Source organism: Terrapene carolina, unplaced genomic scaffold, assembly GCF_002925995.2.
Source record: "Terrapene carolina triunguis isolate 2854851 unplaced genomic scaffold, T_m_triunguis-2.0 Scaffold58, whole genome shotgun sequence".
Classification (NCBI taxonomy): domain Eukaryota; kingdom Metazoa; phylum Chordata; order Testudines; family Emydidae; genus Terrapene; species Terrapene triunguis.
This window is the reverse complement of record NW_020664409.1, coordinates 36536988-36550132: the sequence shown is the minus strand read 5'-3', so window position 1 is coordinate 36550132 and position 13145 is coordinate 36536988. Positions and strand designations below refer to the sequence as shown.

Sequence of the window (13145 nt, the reverse complement as noted above, 5' to 3'; positions counted from 1 at the left end):
TCCCCTCTCCATTAACCCACACATCCGAGCTATGTCCAGTTCCTGCTGCTTTTTCCTCCTGACTATCTCCAGGATGTCTCCATTTCTTTCCATGTCCACAACCAGATCTCGTATCTAGATCCATATTATATCCTGCCTTGACTACAGCAACGTCTTCCTCTTTAGCCTTACAAACATTCATGTTGTCCCTCGTCAGTGAAAACAAGATGCAACCACTGAACTCCTCGTCCTGTGTATCAATTTGATCATGTTACTCCTCTCTTTGAATCCCTCCATTGACTCCTCATCCACTAAAACGCATGAAATTTAAGCCTCTGGTAATCACCTTCAAAGGTCTTAGTAACTCTGCCCCTCATGGGCACTTAGAACATGGCAAAGTAAGCACAATCAGCAGGATTCCGGGCCCAAGCCTGCAGGTGCTAAAAACACCCTGCAGAGTTCTGAGCACCCATGATGCTGTTGCCCATGGAGAGTATGTGAAGAAAGAGGAGGCTTTGCATATCTTGAGAGTGCTCCGTACATTGCAGGGATTGAGACTTTTGTTTCTATTCATGTTCCATTGGCCATACCCATCTTTGCAACCCTTCCAATCCCTGTTCAGCTTCCGAACTCACCTTCCCTGAGTTATCTTTTGTTAGTTGCAACCTTGTCCTTTTTTTTCCAAGATGTTTTCCCAGAACCCTTTGTACCAGGTGAGCTGGTGATTCATTGGAGGAAGGATGTATATCTTCATGGATTCCAAGGCCAGAAGGGATCAATGTGATTGTCTGGTCTGACCAGAATAACAGACAGGCCATAGAACTTCCCCTAAATAATTTTTAGAGCATAGCTTTTAGTAACCCAAAGTTAGATTAGTTGCTTACTAGTTGTTTCAGTAAATGGTTTATGTTTTAGGAGTCTAATAGGCTAATAATTAAATTGTTGTACAAGTGGGAGCCTTGATCATGAAATGCTGTTTTCTGGAACCCGTCAAAAACCCCAAATCAATCCAATACTTGCGGTAAATAAAGACAATGTGGATTAAACCATATTGAAAATGCCAAACTGGGACTGTGTTAACTGTGGCTTGACTATCTCATTTACCAGTGGTAAAGATAATCCTAAAAACATGTGGTATGCATCCAGTTCCTCCATTCAGTATTAAAGCCCAGACACGGAGCAGGTGAGTTTTACCTGCTTTTGTGACACATTCTGTTTAAAAATAAATAAATAACTAAATCAGCAAGCATACAGTAGATGCCTTTTACTGCCAGAGTGGAACTTCACAAGCCTACCAGGGGACCTTTTTGTAATGTGTGTAATGTGCTGCTACCGTGCTTTAGCAAGGAAAAATGTCACTGCTGGGCTTTATTTTTAACAGACTTTTTTAACATCAATTAATGCAAGCAAATGTAGTGGAGCAGATCTAGCTTTTTATTTATATTTGGGGGAAAGCAGTAAGGAGACTTGAGGGGAGGGGAAGGAAGAAGTATTGTTTTATTTTAAACTCCAGGCAATTAAACAACATTGGGAGAGATTTTCAAAGGCACAAAAGGCAGTTAAGCATCTAACTCCCACTGAAAGTCAGTGGGAGTTAGGCACCTAACTGCCTTTTGTGTCTTTGAAAATCTCGCTCATACTGTATATTTTTAAACATTGATTTCCTAAAGTGTGTACTGCAAGTTACATAACATGAAGGCCAAGATCATCAGCTATCAACATGGCTCCACGTTTAATGTGCTCCACACACTCACCTCCTCATTTACTTACACACACACACACACACACGCAGTTGTAATTGTATTATATTATCTTGTAGCATTGATCAATTTTGTTCTGGCGAGGGGTCTTTGCAAATCGTGATAGTGCAACTGTGTCCCTTTAATACGAGCTTTTCATGAAAATAAAGGTAAAAGTTAACTCTGCAGCTACTTGACGTGCCCTGCTGCATGGAAGTTTTGATGTGGGCAAAGAACAGCATGTGATCTAGGGTAACATACTGTATATGATGTAGTATCTTACCATCACAATGAGCAAAGGACAAAATGATAACTTTAACTTAGAATTTTCATGCTTTTACTCGGGCTGTCAAGCGAATAAAAAAATTAATTGTGATTAATCGCACTGTTAAACAATAATAGAATACCATTTATTTAAATATTTTGGGAGGTCTTCTACATTTTCAAATATATTGATTTCAATTACAACACAGAATGCAAAGTGTACAGTGCTCACTTTATATTTATTTTTATTACAAATATTTGCACTGTTAAAAACAAAAATAATATTTTCAATTCACCTAATATAAGTACTGTAGTGCAATCTCTTTATCATGAAAATTGAACTTACAAATGTCAAATTATGTACCAAAAAATAACTGCATTCAAAAGTAAAACAATGTAAAACTTTAGAGCCTACAAGTCCACTCAGTCCTACTTCAGCCAATTTCTCAGACAAACAAGTTTGGTTACATTTGCAGGAGATAATGCTGCCCACTTCTTGTTTACAATGTCACTTGAAAGTGAGAACAGGCGTTCTCATGGTACTGTTGTAACCTGCATCGCAAGATATTTACGTGCCAGATGCGCTAAAGATTCATATGTCCCTTCGTGCTTCATCCACCATTCCAGAGGATATGCATCCATGCTGATGATGGGTTCTGCTCGATAACGATCTAAAAGAGAGTGGACCAATGCATGTTCATTTTCATCATCTGAGTCAGATGCCACCAGCAGAAGGTTGGTTTTCTGTTTTGGTGGTTCGGGTTCTGTAGTTTCCGCATCTGAGTGTTGTTCTTTTAAGACTTCTGAAAGCATGCTCCACACCTCGTCCCTCTCAGATTTTGGACGGCACTTCAGATTCTTAAACCTTGGGTCGAGTGCAGTAGCTATTTTTAGAAATCTCACATTGGTACCTTCTTTAAATTTTGTCAAATCTGCAGTGACAGTGTTAGTAAATCAAACAACATGTGCTGGGTCATCATCCGAGACTGCTATAACATGAAATATATGGCAGAATGCGGGTAAAACAGAGCAGAGGACATACAATTCTCCCCCAAGGAGTTCAGTCACAAATTTAATTAATGCACTATTTTTTTTAACGAACATCATCAACATGGAAGCTTGTCTTCCGGAATGGTGGCTGAAGCATGAAGGGGCCTACGAATACTTAGCATATTTGGCACATAAATACCTTGCAACACCGGCTAGACCTGTTCTCACTTTCAGGTGACACTGTAAATAAGAAGCAGGCAGCAGTATCCCGTAAATGTAAACAAACTTGTTTGTCTTAGTGATTGGCTGAACAAGAAGTAGGACTGAGTGGACTTGTAGGCTCTAAAGTTTTGCATTGTTTTGTTTTTGAGTGCAGTTATGTAAAAAAAAAATCTACATTTGTAAGTTACACTTTCACAATAGAAATTGCTCTACAGTGCTTGTATGAGGTGAATTGAAAAATACTATTTCTTTTGTTTATCATTTTTACAGTGCTAATATCTGTAAGCATAACACGACTTGCACTGTCACAAAGTACATAAACTTGCAGACTTCAAGTTTTCTGATGGAGAGTCTTTGGTGGTTTTAAACATTGTCAGGGATTTGTAGCTGATGGCCCCAAAGCTTTCAGAGAGAAAAAGATCACAGTAGTTAAATATATATGTTGCTAAATATCGTTTTTTGACATTATGAGATTTTATTTCTTAATAAAAATAAAATGCCATGGAACCGGTCTTTGTTATATAGTCAGAGTATACAATATTTAAATTTTTAAATAGTAGCTTGAATGAACTTGTGCAGGTCTTAAACAAATTTGTCATAACGTAAAGAAATTAAAAATGTATTATGCGCAAAACATTTTTATAATTCTGCATTATAGCCTTAGAAATATTTTATCAGGATATTTTTGTTTGGTTTGGTTTTACTGTGTTTTGGTTCTTTGCAGATGGGAACATCAGGAATTGCTATGTAAGAAGGATGACTATATTTAATTATTGGCTTCTGATTCTTGATTAAATTAGTACAAATCCTCACTTGCCTCTCTGCACTGTCCTACTCTTACACTTCAGCAGCATTATTTCTCGCTGACTAAAATCTTATCAAGAATCCATCATTTCCCCTTTCCATCCACTAAGTTTTGATGATTTGGTGCAAAGGTGTACTTACCGTAACACTGTTACGATAACTAGTACATTTGTGTTTCTGTTATGATGGGAGTACTGTTGTAGTGAGACTCATGCACTGTTGCTGCTTCTTCTCAGCAGTGTTAATTATACTTTAGGCTCATGTAGGGTGCATATGGAAACACAAAAATAAGTGATCAGGGACTAGAACAGTTTTGCTTTCATTTGTTGTGACAATGGCACAGCTACTATGAAACACACACACAAGGCTAACGTACCTTATCTGTAATGAGGTCATGTCCCATGATGTGTATTAAACACCACTAACTAGTCCCCTGCTTATCCAAAACCTCATTTATCTGAATTAATTTTGTGTCCCCCATTTCATTCAGCTAAACAAGGTTTCACAGTGTTTCCAACTCATGGTTTTATCATGAGTCTCATGATATGTAATGTTTTGCTTAAAGCCTAGTCCCTGGAGTCATATGAATACATGAGAATCTCAGCTTTCATTTAGAAAAAAAAAAGAGGGGGGACAAATTTCTAGTCCTTACGGTTACAGAGAAATGCTGGAAAATCTGAGACTTAAAAATGCCAACTCCACAAGGCAAAGAATTCAACGTGATTTATTGGTTTTTAATCTTATGATTTTTAAGCCAATCTCATGATTTTGGTTGCCCGACTCATGATTTTTGAGTATTTGGCTTTGGCAATACTATAATGTGCATGTTCATGTGGGTATCCGACTACTATAAATAGTCTGTCAGACTACCATGGGGCAGTATAGGGTTCTGTAGCGAGGATCTCCATTTCCCCCCAGTGTACATGAGAGAGTGGAGAAGCACCCATTTATCCCCAGCCCCTTGTTATGCCTATAGATAGTTTAGTGGAGACTATGTATTGATTCCAGCCTCCAACTTCTGGAGATGCTGAATCACAGTAGTTGTGCAGTGGGCTAATGGCATTTGATATAGTTTATCTGATTCTTCCCCCCACCATTGCTAATGAATGCCGACTGCCTAGTTTAAAAGAGAGCTAAATCCTATTTTGGCCAAGGCAGCTATGGAGAGCACAGATGCTGCCCACTGTGTCCTCTGCAAAAGGACTTCTGCCAACCGGGGAATGATTTCTCATGGCAGGACAAGAGGAAGTGCTGTGCAGTGCACTTTGCTGCTCTCCTGATCAGAAGCAAAGTACAATCCTACCTGCTGCCAGTTAGCACTTGCTGGTGAGTGCAGCATACTCACTAGCTGGCTGGGGAGTTAGTTGCCCACTAGGGAATGTGGTGCATGGGCCAATGAATTAGCTGTCTGTCCTTCCTACTACTACTCGTGATTGCTGTGGAGAGACCGTGTCCTGCCGCTTGCATGGGGAAGAAGAGGTTTCCAAACAATGTCTTCACCCTCTTGTGCAGCAGAGGGTGGAATTTAGCTCCTATACACCAATGCTTTGGGCTAATACCTAAACAGTGGTTGGCAGGCCAAACAAAAGCATTGTGGTGCCATGCAGAATTCTCAAGTTTGGGAGCAGCCTTGGCACTTCCACTCCAGCCATCTAGTGTCTGACCTGGTGAGGGTGGGAGCATAAGCTAACTGCATGGCTCTCTGAGCATCACCTGCTAGACGATTGCATAGCATTAACAGGGGGCTGCAAGGAGCTGCGATCGCATCAGCATCTGAAAAGGGAGGCGGGTGGGTAATATTTTTCAGTGAGATGGCCGTATGTCTGGGAGATGTCCCCGAATGCCAGTGCAGAGAGGGAAAGGGGCATGGTTCCACCCTGAATAAATGCCCCATGTCTTTTTACCCCACAAGTGGTTTTATAGACTCATAGACTCATAGATTTTAAGGTCAGAAGGGACCATTATGATCTTCTAGTCTGACTTCCTGCACAACGCAGGCCACAGAATCTCACCCACCCGCTCCTGTAACAAACCCCTGATCTATGTCTGAGCTACTGAAGTCCTCAACTTATAGTTTAAAGACTTTAAGGTGCAGAGAATCCTCCAGCAAATGACCCGTGCCTCACGCTGCAGAGGAAGGCAAAAACCCCCCAGGGCCTCTCCCAATCTACCCTGGAGGAAAATTCTACCCTGGAGGAAAATTCCATCCCGATCCCAAATATAGCGATTAGCTAAACCCTGAGCATATGGGCAAGACTCACCAGCCAGACACCCAGGAAAGAATTCTCTGTAGTAACTCAGATCCCACCATCTAGTGTCCCATCACAGACCATTGGGCATTGATTCCTCTTTGCTGGTTTTTCACCCCTTCTCCTTATTTAAATTAACAAGAAAAAGAAAAACTCGGTGGACCTTTTTGAAAATATTTGAGCCAACAAATGCAGTCTTGTAAGTTATTTATTAGAGTATTTCTCAGTTAAAGTTTTAATGCCATATAGTGGTCAGCAAACTCTCTCTTGCTGTTACAGTCATGTTTCTCATATCACGTTTCAAATTTCCTCAGAGCATTAGAAGTGTTATTTGGCTTTGGCGTGATGTTAATCACCTCATAGTAGTTTAATGCCATGCTACATTTTTCTCTGGCTCTACAAGTTTTACCCATAAGAGAGAATGTACATTGGCCTCAAAGACTGTACATTTATTTTTCTCATAACTGTGATGTATTTTTTTCCTTTGCTAATATATTTTGATGCCTTATAGTTGTAACCTGCTGTTCTCTTTAATTGCTTATTGTTATTAATTATGTAGCGGTAACGTTGTCGGCTGCTTGAGCCATTTGGCTGTAAAAAAATGCATTTATCATTATTGCCATTGGAGCTGCAGTAAATTGCCAGAGTTCTGTCTGGAGATGAATGCTTTTGAGCGTTTCTCCAATAAAATTTGAATGTGTATCAAATCAAGATTTTCTTTTGCATCTTCCCTTCTCTTTTCCCCCACCCCCAGGGCTTCTCTGCCCTGTCCCCACTTCTCTTCTTTTCTTCCTTCTCCACCTCTTCTCATCCTTGAGCTTTTCTTGTCACATCTACTCTTCCTCCCTGTGGCCCCATTTTCCTTCTTCTTCTTCTCTGTTGACTTTCCTTCTACCGCACCCCACCCCTTTACAGTGGCTCCTTGTTTTTCCCACTTACCTCTTCCCTGCCTCCTTCTGTCTACAGTATTTCCTCCCCCTTCCCTAACCTTTACCTGCCTTTTCCTCTCTGCAGTCTTTTGTGTTCCTCCTCTTCTGTGCTTTTTGTCCCCTCCAGTCCCCTCTCTGTTTGTTTCTGCCTTTTTAGAGCTCACTGGGTATTTCTAAACTCCGCTTCCTGGTGGGCAGAATATTGGGAAAGGATGACTTTGCTCTAGAGAGGGGCTATAGTTTGGGTCCTTAATAAATATATATTTAAATAACGGCCAGCCTGAAGCCATAAATTCACAAAGATCACAACACAGTGTATACTACATAAGAAAAAGCGAATCAGCCCTGATTATTGTATGTCTTTTCGAGAAACTGGGAAACTCTTCAATGCAGGGAACTCTTCAGTTTGTTTGGGGACAGTTCTGCTCTCCAGTGTAAATCCGTGTAACCAATAGAGTAACATCAGATTTACAGCACTGTAAGTGAGAAAAGACTCTAGCCCTTTTTGTCAGGGGAGCCAAAAGCTGCCTACGTTACTGTATAATGGGATCAAATACAGAAATACGTGAAAGTTAAATGAAGCTGAAATTGAGCTTTCTCATATTTTCCTAAACAAAAAAATAGCAACTAAATTAGACTCAAAAAATACAAAGGTTACACCTCATTAAGTGGAACTAAATCACTATAATAATATTCTGAACAAGAAAAATTCTTCAAACTGGTTCAGTTGGGCTAGGAGAAAAGAGTCTAGTTTAAAAGCCCAGTTCCAGTGTAAATTAAGCACAGCTCTGAGGGCCTCAAGTGCCCATTCCACATTTTTTTCTCCTATTTTTGGAGGGGTCACGGTGGTGGAGAGGGCAGAAGGTGGGCACATCCCTAATTGAGCTGAATTTCTAAATCAATATTCCAGCTACTGCTGTTCACTTCTTCAAAAGGTCCTTTACATGTGTAACAAGAAGTCAGTAAGCAACAGTTCTCATACTGCATTCAGATTTGAAAAAAATTGTCAACAGTGCCTGGCTTTTCATATAATTAAATAGCAGGAAGTGTAATACTTTTCATTCTAGGTATCCATAATGTTCAGAAATGCAAAGAAGTCCTGTTTTAGTCTCTCTCTCTCTCTCTCTCTCTCTCTCTCTAAGAGGAAGCAGGTCGTTCTTTGCATCTTGGATAAACAGCTTTTCAGCATTTAGAGATTTTCTCCTTCAGACAACTAGTGGCTTTGTGCCAAAAAAGGAAGGCTCTGACCTTGCTATACACTCAGAACAAAAAATACCTGATGAGAGTTGTGTACGGTACATAGCTCGTGCTGCTGATCCACTGCTGTGTGGAATTAATATTGACTATTCGACTGTCTCAGTGCTAGAAGATGTTTTCCCTGTAGACCTAACTTTACAACAGGTTGCATTTAGTTTATGCTGCATGAAATATCCTCTTTCAATTTTACCAATTTGTGTTTTTTTTGTGCAGTACTCGAAGGTAGATATACCTGTACTTCCACCAGTTCCAGAAGTCCCAGACGGGTGGGCATTACTAGTAGGTATTTAACATCAAACAACAGAGAAAGCTACCTCTCCAAGCAGAAAGCATGAACAACAACAACAACAAAAAATTACATCCAACACAGCAAGAAAAAAAATCACATTTAAAATGAATGCACAATACTAAAAACCAAAAGTTTTTGACTTATATTACTCTGTTCTTAATTCTTCTGAATACAAATGTGACATTTTTATTAGTTTTTTTTCCCCATGGTTTGATTAAATTGTTAATAAGTACTTTGCCCAGCCAGTCTCTGAACAGTTCGAATTATAATTTTATTTTACTATAGGTTGGTACGAGAAACTTTCTTTTCAGGGAGAAATGTGGCCTCAGCACAGGATTGAGAGCAAGGAATTGCAAAATTCTAATCTTGACTGACACTGATTGTGTTGTGGCCTTGTACAAATTATCTAGGACCTGATCCTTCTCCAGCTAAATTTAGTGAGAGATTTTCCATTGTCTTCAATGGAAGAAGGATCAGTCACTTAACATGCCTCAGTTTAAAAGGCCTGACCTCGCAAATTTCTGAGTTATCTACTCACATGAACAGGTTCATGTAAGCCAGGAGGACTGCTCATCTGAGTTAGTTACTCCAATGTGCAGGCATTTGCCAGATCAATCTCTTTAAGTCTTTGGTTTATGCTCATAGAGCGTTTTGAAGAGGTAGTGTTAAGCTAGAAGTACATTTGAATGATTCATACTGCTACAGATAACTCATAAACTCCAGCTTTTTCTTAATGGTGCTTTTAATTTCTTCTAATAGCAAGGAGAAAACATTTTGAAAATTATTTGCAGAATATGCCATGTCACAGGAGGCTGCATAGCAATGACGTTGTGTAACCTTGTGATGTGTACATGCTATGTGATGCAACACAGATTTAAAAAAAAAAACAGAACTAAATACCTTGTCCTGGTGCAGTTATGGGCAAGAAGTAACAAATTGTGTCCCATAACACGGTGACTAACTCTGTTGCTGAATTCTTGAACTCTCTCCTAGTAGCCAGATGCCTGGAAAGGGCATTTGCTACATAGAAATCTTTCTTATTTGAGATGAAAATATGACAGTTATTAAGAAGTTAGGGCTTTTAGATATGGAATGAATCCTTTTTTATTTTAACCAACCTGACTGGTTAGGCATTTTGGGGTTTAATCAATGTACAGTGCTAAAGGCACTTGTAGTAAGAAGAATTCACTTACATGCAGCCAAAGTGAGTGCAACCAAGCAAAAAAGTGAACAGTTGGTGAAGTGAAATGCATCCCTTGCTTCAGACAGAAATACAGTGGAGTGAGAGATGCAGCAGACTGGCTTTCTCTTAAGCAGAGTTCATTTCAAAATTTGGCCCTGGAGAGATGAACTTTTTGCTTTAATTGAGGAGGTGGATTTTAGTGCTTGTTGCTCCATCAATCAGCACCCTTCTCCTGGTGGCTGTTCCTCAAAGGTGCATTAGCAATACTCTACAAAAAGCTGCAGTGTTCCTTAGTCATAAAATAGGCCATATTGCACAATGCCTCTGGGAGCACTATTGGAGCTGAAGCCTGAGTGCCGCAGCACCACCATTTTACAGGTTCCAATGCACATGTTCTCTCCTCTCCAGTACTGGTACAGTTCCAATGGCCAACATACATAGGAGGGGGAAGAGACATAGCCAGGCCTTGCCTGGCTTTCTTCGCCCCATTTGGGAAGGCTAAGTTGCCTGTGTGACTCATGGATGACAGGACTAGGATTTTGCATGGCTGCTAAGCATGGGCATAAAATGGGGAAGGCTCCTTACATCTTTGCCCCAACTCCCTTCCGTGTACCCACTCACAGGTAGGCACAATCTTGCCCTAAATGTCCTTTTTTTTTATTTGAAAAAGGAGGGGAAAATGTCACCCAAGATGGAACCAGGCATGCCAGGTTTCCATGCTGAGCAAACTTTATGACCGAATCACAGACTGATTTAGAATTGGATTGAGAATAAATGCCAACTCTGACACAGCGCTAACTTCAGTGATGTTGATGCATGGCACTATTATATTATGATGAAGAAAGGGGTGAGGAGGGCAAGAAGTCCTTTCTTCCCCTCCCCTTCCCCCCCAATGTGAGCAAAATGGTCAGCTTTTCTGAATATGACAGGACACTCCTGATTGTAATTCTGTTGCCCACCCAGACCCTGTGCTCCTAGCCTAGCAGAACAGGATGGGACTTCATTTAGACTTTTTATTAGACTTTTTTCAGTGGCAGTTCTTTCAGCGCTGTAAACATTTCCTTTCAGCAAATTCCAGCTGTATCCTTTGGCTTTAGTACATATATTTCTTTATCACTTTACTCCTGTGCTTTTTGGAATTAACACCTTGGTGGATTGTGGTTTTTGTCTTGGGGCGGGTGGCGTGATAATGTTTGATAAATTAAAAATGACAGAAGCTCTATTTCAATCAGGGAGAAATGATAAACATGATGCTAGAACTCATCAGGCACTGTTCAGTTCAGCATCAAGTCTTTATAGAGTAATTGTGTCCTCTTTAACTAGGTGGAGAAAAGGCCTACCTGATATTCGAACACTAGAAGTTCTTTTTTATAGCAGGGGCTTAAGAATTACAGTTACTAGCTGGGTTTGAAATAGCAATGAAATTATTTGTAACAAAATTCAGACATTTTTGTATTTGTGTAGCAGTTGTGAACTCTGCACATTGTCATTAAAAAAGAAGCACCAGTGACACAAATATGTAAACTAAGAAACAATTGGGTCGACGTATGCATTGCAAATTACGATGCAGTACTGCTTATTTTTTCTACTCTGGTTTGTAGTGCAAGCTGTTGTAGCCAAGGGGTTAGCTTCGTCATCTGTGCCATTTCTTCGTTACTCCTTAGACCTCTGGCTTATAAATGTGTGCTGTGAAATTAACTCGGGGAAGAGGAGAAGCAAAGTGAAGGGGAAGAAATTGGTTTAGGGCATAGTTTGCTTGGTTAAAAAAGAAAACACACTGTAGCTGTACACACTTTTGAGCTGGAAAATTACAGGAACTTCAGGCCATTTGGTTCCTGTGTTTTATGCAGAGGGCATAGTTTACTCCTATTCTGATCAGGAGCTTTACCAGGAGGAGTTTATATCTTTGGACCTTAGCTGATAGATTGTCAATGTAAGAGACAGAAGGACCCTTCTGGACAGCCTGGAAGATGAATGAGAGAGAGTCCTACTTATAAACTGATACAAATTGGTTTTCAGCGATGGCTGTAGTGTTGATCGGACAATATAAGGGGGCCCCCAGTGGTTACCAACTTAACAACTACATGTGAGTCAACCACTGAACAATTTGCTTGTCGCAACACTAGATTTTTGTTTTTATTGACAAGAAAGAAGCATAAACTTGGGACACACACAGGCTGCTTCCCTTGTTTAAAGTTTATATTGAAATGTCACTGTCTTCAGTGAAATAACAAGTTCTGTGTTGGAGTTCAGAACTTTGATGGAGTCTGAGCAACCAGAATGTTACAACTTTATCTGTGTTCTCTGGAATAAAAGTAACAAATTAGCAGATGTAGATATTGAACGGTAAGAGAGAGGATTTTTAGCAGATAGCCTACAGCTTTGAATGTGAGTGTATGTTCAGCTTCAAGATGGATTTTGTCGTTTGTTTTTATAGCTGGTTATCAAGTTAGCTGGTAATGGGCTGCACCTCAATTACAATCTGCCTACATCCATTGAAACACTTAATATTTGTGTAAATATTAAATATTTATATGAATATTACACACTTTTATTTGGAATTTATTCATGTTTACATTTATGTATCATCTGAGTAAAGATTATAAATGGAAATAATTTACTTAGCCAGAGATTCTGCATGCGTCAAATTAAATTATCTTCCAACACTGGGTAAGCCATCCTCATTGCTGCTGTTAGGCTCTAACCATGCCTTACCTCACACCTTAACCGTGTAGGTGCACTTTTAAATCTCAGTTTTGTGATATACAGTGGGCACTTTGTTCTTAACTCCCTTATGGAGTTATTGGATCTATAACGTGAAGGACATACTGACTGGTTTTGCAATGTGCAACACCAGGGACTGTAAGGTACGGTTTTCTGTTTGATTTGGAAAAGTGTAGGTTTTATATTATAGGTTAATTTCTCTCTCATTGTTCAGCTAACTCATTTGCACTGTAATGTACTTTCCTATTCCTCCTCTTGATAGTTGGTGCTTTAATACCTATGTTGCAAGCAGTATTCTAAATTTAATCCATATAGCGGTTGTCTAGAATTCCATAGCATTGCTTATTTCTTACCTATAACTCTTAATAAAAAATAGGGCTGTGCCAACCTATTATACCCTTAATAGAATATTCTAATGGTTATTAAATCAATTGACTCTGAATCTCACTTTAATAAATGAGTCAGACAGTATTTTCCAATTACTGTCAGCCGCCACCTTTCTAAAGAGCAGAAGAT

The 13145-nt window shown here is 39.7% G+C and overlaps 1 protein-coding gene across 7 annotated transcripts in view; it reads left to right on the top strand.

The window, feature by feature from the left end:
• Nucleotides 1-13145, top strand: part of ZNF521 (zinc finger protein 521) — a 272771-nt gene that overhangs the window by 223129 nt on the left and 36497 nt on the right. For 6 of the 7 annotated variants that reach the window (XM_024202672.3, XM_024202670.2, XM_024202666.2 and 3 more), the window contains one exon: nucleotides 8647-8712. The exons of the other annotated variant lie outside the window; for it this stretch is intronic. In XM_024202672.3, the coding sequence (XP_024058440.1) occupies nucleotides 8647-8712 (66 nt within the window). The remainder of the gene's footprint in view (nucleotides 1-8646; nucleotides 8713-13145) is intronic. 7 annotated transcript variants of the gene reach the window in all.